Source organism: Pezoporus wallicus, unplaced genomic scaffold (genome assembly GCF_028554395.1).
Source record: "Pezoporus wallicus isolate ANWC-B61680 ecotype Strahan unplaced genomic scaffold, APGP_CSIRO_Pwel_v1 contig_2025, whole genome shotgun sequence".
NCBI classification, from domain to species: Eukaryota; Metazoa; Chordata; class Aves; order Psittaciformes; family Psittacidae; genus Pezoporus; species Pezoporus wallicus.
Genome location: NW_026640253.1, coordinates 3,136,788 through 3,148,803, shown reverse-complemented (window position 1 = coordinate 3,148,803; position 12,016 = coordinate 3,136,788). Strand labels below are relative to the sequence as shown.

Sequence of the window (12,016 nt, the reverse complement as noted above, 5' to 3'; positions counted from 1 at the left end):
CGTAAGTAAAGTTTTCCTTTTGTGGTATTTGAAAACTAGTTACAAAATTATTTATTTTTTTTTAAGATGGAAAGAAAGAAAACTGACAATAAAATGTGATTTTTTTTTTTTTTTTTTTTTTTTGGTGAAGCTGGAAAATGAAGACTTCAATATTGTAGATCATCCGCTAGAAAACAACTTGGATGCTGCTGGGCAAGATGTAGTTAATGAATTAACTCTTTCTACACAAAAAGTGCTGGAAGAACCTATCAATCTTTCGATCAAAAAATGTCAACATTGCACTTCTCCTTCTGAACAGCACAGTAACACTTCTTTCCTGCCCATGAATGCCAGAAAGAGAGAACTTATAAGCAAAGAAGGTATCGGGCTTTTCATTATTTCATTTGGGGTTTTGGTCTTTCTTTCTTTCTTAACACTGTGCATTGCAAGCATTGCAAAGCAGCATGCTTATTAGTGTACTTACACATAAATATGTTTTTCCAACAAGCTTCAAATATTACCAGAGTACTTAATCCAATGGAAAAGCATGATTGATCTCATCTGTGGAGGAAAACCAAGGAAATTATATTTCCTGAATTCGTAATGTCCTTCACCTATGAACCAGAAACTAGTCTGTCTGTATGAAGTATCTGGAGTATTAGTTCTCGTAGAAGCACTCCTGTTGATGAGCCCTGCAGTTATGAATACTGAAGAACTGGTGTGAAGAGTCTAAATTCAATTAAAAAAAAACAAACTTCTGAAATGTAATGTGCTTTCTGCTAAGTCCTTCACATCAATAACATAGTAAATTTCTGTTAGATTGATATATTGCACAGTATGTGCTTTTGCTTTGCTCTGTCTACAGTGGAACATTCCCTTCAACCAAGGCCTGTTTCTTCAGCCTTAATGGAGGATTAGACCTTACTTAACTCTTTTCATGGGCAAATTGCCAGCATCCTTGTGCTACACTGGAAAGCCTCCCTCCTGCAAACTCGAAAAGTCAATGGGACTATTCATGCAAGCAGGGGATTGAAGGATCAAGCTGTTATCCTGTGACTTATGCCAATATTTGGCTGCCTTTCTCTCTAAAAGATGAATTAATATTTCTTTCTCTGTGCCATTTTTTTACTTATACTAATTAGTACAAAGGAGGCCTAGCTCAGTGAGCCAAGGAAATGTATTTGTCTTCTCTTACATGTACTATGCCAGATTGTGACAATTATGCCACAATCATTTGTGTGAGTTGTAAGAATTGGGCGCACCCCTAAAAATCTGTGCCTCAGTCAGGCTTAAGTGTCTCTGAGAGGAGCAGCTTTGTAGTATTTGGTTTGGGTCTTGTGACGCTACGCAAGGAAAGCAGCTGCAACGTACAGAATTTCACTATAACATATGCTCCAAATCTTCAATGTGTAAAGCACCGGTCCTGTTGTGCAAGAGGATGAAAACACTTGAGTGTTGAATTCAGTGCTGCTCCCTTTTCACAAGGAAGGATCAGGAGCGAGCAATTCCCATCCTGCTCTTGCTGTTTAAAGGTGTGCATTGAGGGAAGATCTGAAGAAATTGAGTGACCATATGTGGTGTGCACCAGGGAGAGAGATAACTGTTACAAATGCAATGTTATCTTTCCTGGTGCCTCTCTGTAGAACTTACTGGCTTCAGCGGTGCTGTGCTGCCAAATACCTTCCGATATGCTTCTGGTATATACCTCCAGTGACTCATTATTTTCTAATATAAAATCTAAGCATTTAAGTTTAATTTACAACAAAACGCTTCTTTTCTCAGCCCCAAGAGATGTGGTAAAAATTGTACATTTCATAATTTTCCCTCTTACAGCCACTTTTTTTCTAATCATGGTTTGTGTAAACACCCTCTCCTCCCCTCCTCTTTCCTAGACTAAACAAATCTGATAGCTTCAGTCTCTCCTCATAGGTTAGAGCTGTGATTTTTTTAAAACCATCTCATTCCTATTGCACTATTTTGGGCTCCCTGCAATTAAGGAGTGCTGCCCACAGGCAATCACAGTGCTACAGATGAGGCCTCTGGGATGCCATGCAGAGCCAGGGTATCAGCTCATTGTGTTTTACATTCCTCACTGCTGGCAATATGCTGCAGAATGGCATCTGACTTTTGTGCAGCAGCAGCAGCATTATGTGGTCAACTCACATGTAGTGAACAGTCCATGCTGACTCAGTTCCTTCTACAGACCTATTCCCTAATTAGTTACTTTCCTGTGTGATTACTTCATGTGATCCTTCATAAGCCTAATACTTAGGTACTTAATCAAGAGATTAAGTCTTACTGATTTAGAAGATTCTTTTTCTCTGATACTTTAAGATAATTTTTTTTAATCATAAGCATTCTCCACAGTGTTTGCAACCCCTCTAGTTTGGTGTTTTGCACAAATTTTATAGGTACTGTTTTTCATGAGCCGAGTTGCAATGGAAATGTTGATTAATATTAGGAGCCCAGCACTACCGGGACATTCTCTGGGTTGATAGTGTGTAATGAGAGCAGCCCCTCAGCTCAGCGTGCACTCACCCTTTAGTAATTCCTGCCAGAACCATGGCTACCACCCTTCCCCTGCACAACAATCATAAGTGAATAACACTTAGCAAGTGATGTTAAATGCACCTTTCCTTGTCAGTGTTGGTTCTATTGTGTTTCTTGTGGCTGATAACAGCAGAGTATCTTAGAGGTGCATTTTTTTCAAGCCATGGATTAGGTACCTTTGACCCAAGCTAGGTTTTCTTTAAAAGGCACATTTTCCTGGCACTCACTTGTTTCCAGATAGTCGTGATATTTGGTTTGTTTTCTTTTTAGTATAGTCTAGCCAAACTAATTCCTAGCAAAAGAAAGAGTTACTATGAGATTTGTCAGTGGACTGGTATTTATGAGGGCATCCACTGGGGCCTTCTTCTCTTATCCATCCCATCTTTCCAAAGCTGTTTTGTTATTCTTGTGTCTAGTATCAGTCAAGAGCTACAGTTACTTGCATGATTATATAACAGATATTTTTCAGTTTGTATGTTTATATGTTATGTATATGGTGGAGGATAGAAAGGAATTATACAGAGTAATTTTGGTTCCTCAGTGCCAGATGGGAGACACAACTTCCTTTCTGTTTTCAAATAACTAGAATTATCCAGAACCTTGTTAACATGGAACAAGAGACTGCAGAGACTTCTTGAAACTCGGGAGTTCAGACCTCAGTAGGTCTGTTTTTCTCAAGAGAAGGCTGTAGAGAAAAGAGGATTACTTATCTTGTTCCATATGTATGAATGTGGCATGGCTGTGTACATATATTATTCCCTGAGGATGTAACCATTTTGAGAAAATATTTTGGAAAGACTCCTTGTATTCAGTATAGAAGCTGTGTTTAAAAGCAAAGAGAAAGTCAAATACTATATCCCAGAATAGAAAATAGCATACATATTTTCTATTCATACAGATGAAATGATTCCATAATTCACTTATGATATCATATTAAACACCAGACAAAAATACATGAATATTGAAGTACTTTCTACCCTAATCTGACTCTGTTATTATAAATATGTTACTCATTTTCTTATCTTCTGTTCCAGATTCCAATAACTGTGAAAAGGAACATTTTGAAATGGGTATGAAAAGCAGTCAGAATGTCAGGTAACAGAGTCTTTTTTTGTACAAAAGCACTGGCCATGAAATTTTATGTGTGTATTTAGAAAATTTGTCATACTTCATGGTAACAGAGAACTTAAAAGAATGCAAGATTCCTTATAGTTAAAAATTCTGAATGTTGTAAAGTATTCTCTTAAACTTTAAAATGACAATTTAAAAGAAGTGGTGAGTTTATGTATTTCTCTTATTCTGTTTAATTTTCCAGAATAAATAAATCTTTCCAACTTATCTCACATGAACAATTAGAAACTGTTTAGCCCAAATTAAACCTAAAAAATATAATGGGAACAGGATTAACATGTTTTCAACGACTTTATAAAATTCTGTTTTCAGCTACTACTTAATAATATATTTTAAAGGAAAGTTAATGATGTGCTGTGTTGCTGCTTGAAGCCAGCCATACTGAAAAGTATCAAGCATGACTAAAACTGAAATTAAAAGAAAAATATACAGAGCAGGGCAAAATTTTAACACAGAACTTAGTAATGTTTACACATATGATTAATTTAAAGCAATTGCATTCACATTTCTTAAAGAACTGGCATGTGAAAAAACATCCAGATTTTCAGCATTTGGCCAGAATCACAGTTACAAAGGAAAAGCAACATAGCAGTGTCTTAAAAATGTTGAAAATTAGTAGGGAATAGGATTTTGTGGAATATGAGTGAATTTAACCATGCATCGTTTTGATTGTAGACCTTCTTTTAAGGAGCAGAAAAACCCCTATGTGCGACTGGAACGTTTAAAAATATGTACATCAGAAGTGGGGGAACTCCCAGTGTTTAAGCTCCAGCCAAAGAACAATGAGCAGGAGGGCAATTTCCTTCTGATAATTGAATGTGGGACCCAATCTTCAAGTATGGCTATAAAGGTAGTGGAATTTCCTTGAGGTTTTACCTGCTTTCTCCCCTTTATCCCACTGGCTTATACCCACAGGTTCTCAAAGTTATCATACGCTTAAGTATGTTGATTCATTTTACCATCAGACACTTCTGTGATGGGTTGAAGTAATGAGGAATGCAGCTTTTAGTTTGCTGTGTAGCTCCCTGATACTTCCATTTCTGAGCAGTCTGTTCCTGGGATTGGACAGCTGTAGTGTTTTTATATTCTAGCAAACAACCTGGCTGTACTGCCTAGTTATGAATACAGGATAAATAGCTTAACTGACCTGAATGCTTATTTGAGATTCCAGAAATCACAGTATAGTAGATTCTTAAAATCTTTGTATTCTATTGCTTCACTGGAATCTTGAGTGTGAATTTTTTTCCAAAGAAGGAAATGGGAATTTCTGGTGGGAACAAAAAACTATACTCTTATTTTTTTGGAGCTGTTTACTTTGAAATTTGCAAATAAGACTGTAAAGTATCCTGTTACTATCACCTGTGGTATAAAATCTGTACAGCTCTCTCAGTGCTATTACATTGTGGTATGTGGAGAGAATGACTTGACCAAGGTGACATGGCAAGCCACTGGCAGACATGGAGCTGAGTGTGGGCCTGCTGAACCCCAGTGCCCTCTCCAGTAGAGTTCACTGCAGAGAAACCATTTTTTGTGCAGATAACTGCTGTTTTTGAATGCTTATATATGAAAATTATGATTGTGTGATCCCAGATTTTTCTTCCTTCCAGATAAATAAACATAGTCCACCTGAAGGAATGAAATCCAAAGAGGAGAACTCAGAGGACAGAAAATTTCTCATACCCCAGGATGCAGGACAGATACAATCTCCTTCTGTAGATACTCCATCTGTTGACCAGAAGCTCAGCAATGGCGTCTCCACCACAAAAAAATCTCCAATTACTCAAGAAGTCAATACAATTGAAAATGAGGATTTCTGTGCTGTGTGTCTTAATGGAGGAGAGCTGTTGTGCTGTGATCGTTGCCCCAAGGTCTTCCATCTCTCCTGCCACGTTCCAGCCCTGCTCAGCTTTCCAGTGTATGTATGACATTATGCTAATATGCTCAGCTTCTGCTCACTGCCTTGGAGCAGAATATATCCTCAGGGATATATGTGTCACCTTTACACAACGGCAAGGACTGCATCTCTTTCTTGCCTTTCTTGCAAAGGAAAGAATTATCTTACTAAGAACTAGACGAATTACTAACAAGAAGTGTTTCCAGCCATGTATGCCCTTTCTGCAGTTTGCTGGCCATTACAACAAAAGAGATGGCAGACCTGAGCTTTAAAACATTCTCACAACTTTTTGGAGAAAAATAAAAACCTAATGCATGTGTAAAGTCTGTGGTGTAGACTTCATCTCTTCTCTGCAAGAACAGTGACTAGTGCAAGGAAAGAGCCATCAGTGAGTTCATATTTGGTTTCCTAACCAGTTTTATGGGAAATTTAGGGTTATTTGGAATTTTGTGGAAAAATGCTTAGGGCATTGGTTTCCCTAAGACATACATTCCCTGGCAACTTATCACAGATGAATTGTATGCAGCATAGAGGTAGAATTAGGTACATGTCCACATACCAAACTGTAAAAATGAGGCTGAATAATTTGTGTTACTGGTGGTGTATAATTCTGAATTCTGTTAGAAATTGTTACCAGGTGGGACCAAAGACTACTTCATTCGTGCCAAGCCTAACCTGAGAAAAATATGTTGTAAAAGATCAGTTTGGAGAGCCTGTTTTTTCTTTCTATTAAAAAAGCAGGAATTTCCATCTCTTTTCTCTAACAGCTAAGTCATTACTAAAACACTAGTTTCAAAACAATATGAAAACCAAGTTTTTCTTTTAAAATAAACTTCCTAGACAAAGCTAAATTCCAATGAAGTAGATTAACCCCCTTAACTAAAGTTCTGTATTCATAGTTCTTTAATATACCTTCACCTGCAGCTATTCAGGCCCTAATACTGCAGAAATTGCATTGCTGCATTCATGAAGTTCAGAAACCTTCAAGAGGTTTCTGAAAATGGATCTTCTAGGAAGGACACTTATGCTCATGGATACTTACTCTTGTTTTGTTTGGGAACCTGTGTACTATCACTCATTATGACCTTTTCTGATAATGTTGATTTCTTAGATAAATATGTTAATTATAATATCAATATACATTATATTGATATCAATATATCATTATAGTTATCAATATCAATTGATAAATATATATAATAAATATATAATTTTTCATATGTATCTGATTTTGTTTGATGAACCAACTGTTGGCTATTTTTTCTTTATATTTTTCAAAAAACCCAGAACTTGAATCAATGCAGCTGTGCACACTGCTGGTACATGATTTCAAACACCATTTTGTCTTTTTGTCAGAAAAAGTGCAATGAGTAGAATCTGAAATTTTTACACTTCTAAACAGATTCAAATCTCTTGATGAACATCTGGTACAATAGGTTTCAGATTGCCTGCTATTGTAATGCTAGTTAAGGATGAGACTTGTTTGCAAAAACTGTGATTCCTGAGGTTTGTTTTTGAGAAGGTTGCTGACAAAATTTGACAGAAGTTTTTGTTTCCTTGTTTTGCAGGGGAGAATGGGTGTGCACGCTTTGCCGTAATCCAATGAAGCCGGAGGTAGAATATGACTGTGAAAACACTCGCTACAGCCACAGCAATAATACACAATATGGCCTTGATGGCTATGACCAGAAGGTGGGAATAACTATATATTGTAGTATTTAGAAAAGGACATAGCATCTCAGCAGGAGGCTTTGCCTCTTCATTGCAAAGATGACTGTTTTGACTTGGTTGCTACTTGAATGTTTCAGAGGGTAGTAAATACAACAGTCGCATTGTTAGTATTCAGCTATATCACTCTCTTCTACCTAGACATTGTTGTTCAATTTTAAAATGAATGACATGTTACAGAAAGATGAAGCAAGCAGATCTGGAATTCCTTTCTCCTTTGAACAGGGAAGTCACACCCAGAAGCAGAGCAAGCTTCCTTGAGTCACCTTTGCTTGGCTTTCTGCCACTGCATCTTCTCAGACATCTGCTTAGGCCAGTTGCAATGACATTTTGTGATGTAGACACTTTTTGACTTCCAGTTGGATTGAAATCTTCATATGGTCTTCATAAGTACCATTAATCCCCTTGAAGATGACATTTAGGCCTTGGTAACTCAGTCTATATAAAAACTCATCTCTTTACATCCCTATTACCAGTTTCCTCTACAGAACCTCCCATGAAAAATTGCCTTTCTTAAAGTCAACTTTGTTCTTGGAAGCCACAAGTTCCAAACAAAGGTCCTGTGTATGCTGTTGACAGCTGGAGAGGGAAGCAGATGTTGAGCACAAATGAAGCTTAGAATAAGGCACTGGTCTAGTCTGAACACCATACGTAAATACAGCAGCAGTGGTTCTTAGAGCACTTGGGCTCCTTGGAAAGGCCTATGAGCACAGCCACAGCACTACTCAAATTCATCCATGCTGTTTCCAGATCTAAGCTACTCTGTCCAAAAAGAGCTGGACATAAATTCTTGACATTGTTGTGTTCCCTATTTCTATTGGATTGGGTACAACTGGCCAGGAATAGTTGGGATTTGGATCTTGATTAGTGAGGTTCTATTTAGAAAATGGAGTAGATTAGAAATTGCATTGCTTGTGAGCAGGCATGGCTTATGTATTGGCAGTGCCTCCTTTTTTTGGTTTTTTTTGTTTTTTTTTTTCATTAGTGGAAAGAATTAAGTGTAAGTATTTTACAAGCTAACAATGGTTAAATGGAACTGTTTTCATATATTACTACCAACTACATAATTTAATATCCATTTGTATAAATGGATATGAACAGTGTGAAACATTTTCTATGTAACTGTTCCCACACTGTTGCTGCTGTTCTTCTAGTCAAGAGCCAAGGGACAGCTCTGGAGTGCAGGAAGGAAATAGCGATAGCGCTGAATTCCCAAGAGTTTCTAGGATATTTACATGCAAAAAAAAAATTTTACATATTTAATTTCTGGCATTTCTTGACTATCCTCACTTTAAAAACCATAAAAATGCCATGAGACAAAATGTCCTGCAGGTCAGAATGAAGTGTGCCATTTTGCATCAGAAATGTACAGATGGCAGAAAAACTCCCCTTCTTGTTATAATGATTGATTAACTAAGGGCAAGAATGAAACTCGCTTGATTTGAATTAAAAAGCATTTCAAATTTGGCTTTTACAGAAGTGTGAAAAGCTGGTGCTTTCTCTGTTCTGCAGTAGTATGAGCCTCCCATTCCATGAACCTGTCAGCCCCCTGGTAAGTACCGCACAAAGATGGGTCAGAAGGAATCCAAAAGATGTTCTGGCACACCTCTCAAGATTCTCCTTTGTCTTCTTGAAAGATATTAATTAACTTTTTTTTCTGAACAGTATTGATTCCTAGGGAAGGGTAGGTGTTTCTCTCTTGCAAGTGCTTTGAAGATGCCAGGTCAGAGGCAAGTAAATGCTGGCCAGTGTTCTCAGGCCGTTTGTGTGCCAATTTAAGATGCTGGTAGGTATCATATATACTAAAGGTATATGAGGGCTTCCTCTTTGATTAAGGAAGTTGACTTGCTGCACACATGGAGAATGTTGCACTGTCGTAAGAAAGGTCTGCTTTAGAAATAAATCTGGACTCTCTTTTTTCTGGTACTTTGCACAAAGTTGGTAATGTGATTGTATTCAGGGGAAGACTGCTGTTTCATCCATGTACTCAACATTTACAATATTAACTGGCTATTTTAAGGAAAGTGTAGATTCATACTATTGTAATAATAGAGCACAATGTGAAACAAGTTGAAGGAGGAAAATGAGAGGGGGAAAAAAGGTTTATGTGAAGGAAAAGCCCAAATAACAACATAAAAACCATTCCACCTAATATAGCTTGCAATGAAATTATGGAACACTTTACCTAAAAAGTAGGTTTTAACACAGAAATATTTAAGGAGTGGGATATCCTGGTAGCTAGTGCCCATTGAAGAAGACTATCATTGAACTTTAAAAAGAGTGTGTAGTAGCATATTTTTAATCACTCTTGGCATACTACTTCCCACCGTATCAGCTGCCAGTATCTCAACACATTATTTTTATAACTGCTTAGGGGAAATGTTAGCTAATTGTCAATGATACATTTATTATTGACTATGGTTAAATTTATACATTTTTATCTGGGGGTAAACTTTAGAAAATGCAAGTAGGGTAGTCACTGAAGTGTGCTATATTCATAGAATCATAGAATAGTTAAATAGAGTAGTCACTGAAGTGTGCTATATTCAAGAGCAATCTTGCAAGCAAATATATTTTTAATCAAAACAAAAAGCACCCAGGAAGATGATGTGCAAGTACAGGCACCAAAAAACTAGAGCTCTCTTCCTTGATGGAAGGAATCCTCTGCAGTGACTTCATCCAAACGTGTATAGGAGTGACTGGAGTGGAAATGTTTTAATTAAAAAGGTCACATAACTGTGTTTTATTCCCATTGCAGGCTCGGCATTATTACCAGATCATAAAAAGGCCAATGGATTTGTCAGTCATACGAAACAAGCTGCAAAAAAAGGACAAGTCCCACTATTCTGCACCTGAGGAACTTGTGACTGACGTGCGTCTCATGTTTTGGAACTGTGCAAAGTTCAATTATGTAGGTTTCTAACATGCATGGTGGGGGGGGCACATAAACCAGAGGGTTGCTCTTTCAAGCTGTCATGGTGTTGTAATTATTGGTTCCATTGACATCAAATATGGGCTTAGGATAAACAGAAGTATTAATCAGTTTTATTCTTTGGAAATGATCTAACTCTTTGTTTTTAATGATAGAAGTGGAGATACATATGGACCTGAGAACCTGAGATACATATGGATCTAAAATTAGAGAGGGACATCTTAGCAAACAACTATCTGGAATGATGCTGCATTTACTGTGAAAAGCCAGCCACAGCAGGAAAATAGCTAGGGAAAATTCAGATGCACAGAAATTTCTATGCAATGATGACTGCTATTTTTTCTAGTTCACTGCACATCTCTTTTCTTCTTAGAGGAGCAGAAATGTGTTCCTTAATAGCAGCATCTAGTTTTTGCTTACATTGTAAACGCAGTGGGACTAATGGGCTATAGAAAGCGCACAGGAGGCTAATGGAGATGTAGCAGACACAACAAAGGCAAGACATTACAGTAGGTTAGTTATTTGGTGTTGATCCTTGATGATTTCTGTATGTGGTAACACTGAATGGTTATTCGTTCTCTTGCAGCCAGATTCAGAGGTTGCTGAGGCTGGACGACGCCTAAATGTATTCTTTGAGGGCAAACTAAAGGAGGTTTATCCAGATAGACATTTTCCTTCAGTGCAACAAGAAGACTCTGATTCTGAAGAGGTGGAGAGCCAGAATAGCAAAATGCCTCCCCAAGATTTTCAGTGGCCATCATATGGACAGGAGTACATTCAGCCTAAAAGGAGACGGCGCCATGCTGTAAGATTGCAAAAGCAGAAGCATTTGGTTGCTAAGTGGCCACCCTGCTAATTCTGTTTACAGCTACTGATAGGAAGTTTTGACAGGGCTGTGTGGAGAACTGTCAAGGTTCTATCACAGACGCGATCAGTTCTACAATTTTATGTCAAGATCCTCTGAGTGAAATAAAGTGTCAGTTGTGTATAAATGTGTGAGCATGAAAAAATGAAGTCTCTCAGGCCACACAGTTGTATTCCTAGCAGAAAACCCTGTCAAGATTTTTAAAAAGACTAAGCCCTCTAGCTATTCACTGTTTGTTTCCTTTGTACATAGGAAAGTGAAAAAAAGTAAAAGAATGATGTTTCAGCCAGCTATAAAAGCCTTCCTCAGGTATGACCTCCTCAAGATACGAGATTTGCTATGAGGAATCCAGCAGCATAACTGACAGAGTTAAGGTGTGTGGGAGGAAAGCAAAGCATTTGGGCTGTTTATTTAAACTCTCCTAATCTGCTGACCATATGCCTTATTTCTAGATTTTGTGAATAGATAACAGATCCAAAGTGTTACAGTTTGTCAATATTTAATCTGTTAAATCATGTATATGTTTTGCAGTGTTTACACTGAAGTACTAATATTTTGGTGATAGGTAATGATGATTAATAATAAAAGTAACATGCTAATAAGATCTAATACTGCAGAACAGTTTTGTGATCTGCTTTATAGAGCACGGGTAACCATGTAATAATTTTGCAATCTCAGTGTGAATATTGGCCATGTTTTGTGATAAATACAATGTATAGTCATAAAAACAGTATATTGTCTTACTCAATGATTTTTCTGGGAGCTTGACTGCTCAAGGCCTATGGCATACAGTCTAAGGTAATTATATGATTAGCTATTTCTTTCGAAGCAGAGCGTTTTCATTAAATCACAAAATAACAAGTCTAATACTAGGGCTTTGTGTGAACTGTTTCTGAGCACATACCAGATTCTCTGTTTGCAAGCAATTATTCTTCCA

General features: G+C 37.4%; 1 protein-coding gene across 1 annotated transcript in view; it reads left to right on the top strand.

Moving 5' to 3' along the window:
* Positions 1-11,707, top strand: part of TRIM66 (tripartite motif containing 66) — a gene marked incomplete at its 5' end in the record, with an annotated part of 51,821 nt that extends 40,114 nt beyond the window's left edge. Inside the window, 8 exons of the mRNA XM_057418218.1 lie at positions 131-359; positions 3,564-3,624; positions 4,336-4,510; positions 5,268-5,575; positions 7,123-7,246; positions 8,760-8,834; positions 10,041-10,193; positions 10,801-11,707. Of these exons, the coding sequence (XP_057274201.1) occupies positions 131-359; positions 3,564-3,624; positions 4,336-4,510; positions 5,268-5,575; positions 7,123-7,246; positions 8,760-8,834; positions 10,041-10,193; positions 10,801-11,070 (1,395 nt within the window). The remainder of the gene's footprint in view (positions 1-130; positions 360-3,563; positions 3,625-4,335; positions 4,511-5,267; positions 5,576-7,122; positions 7,247-8,759; positions 8,835-10,040; positions 10,194-10,800) is intronic.
* Positions 11,708-12,016: the final 309 nt, after the last annotated feature.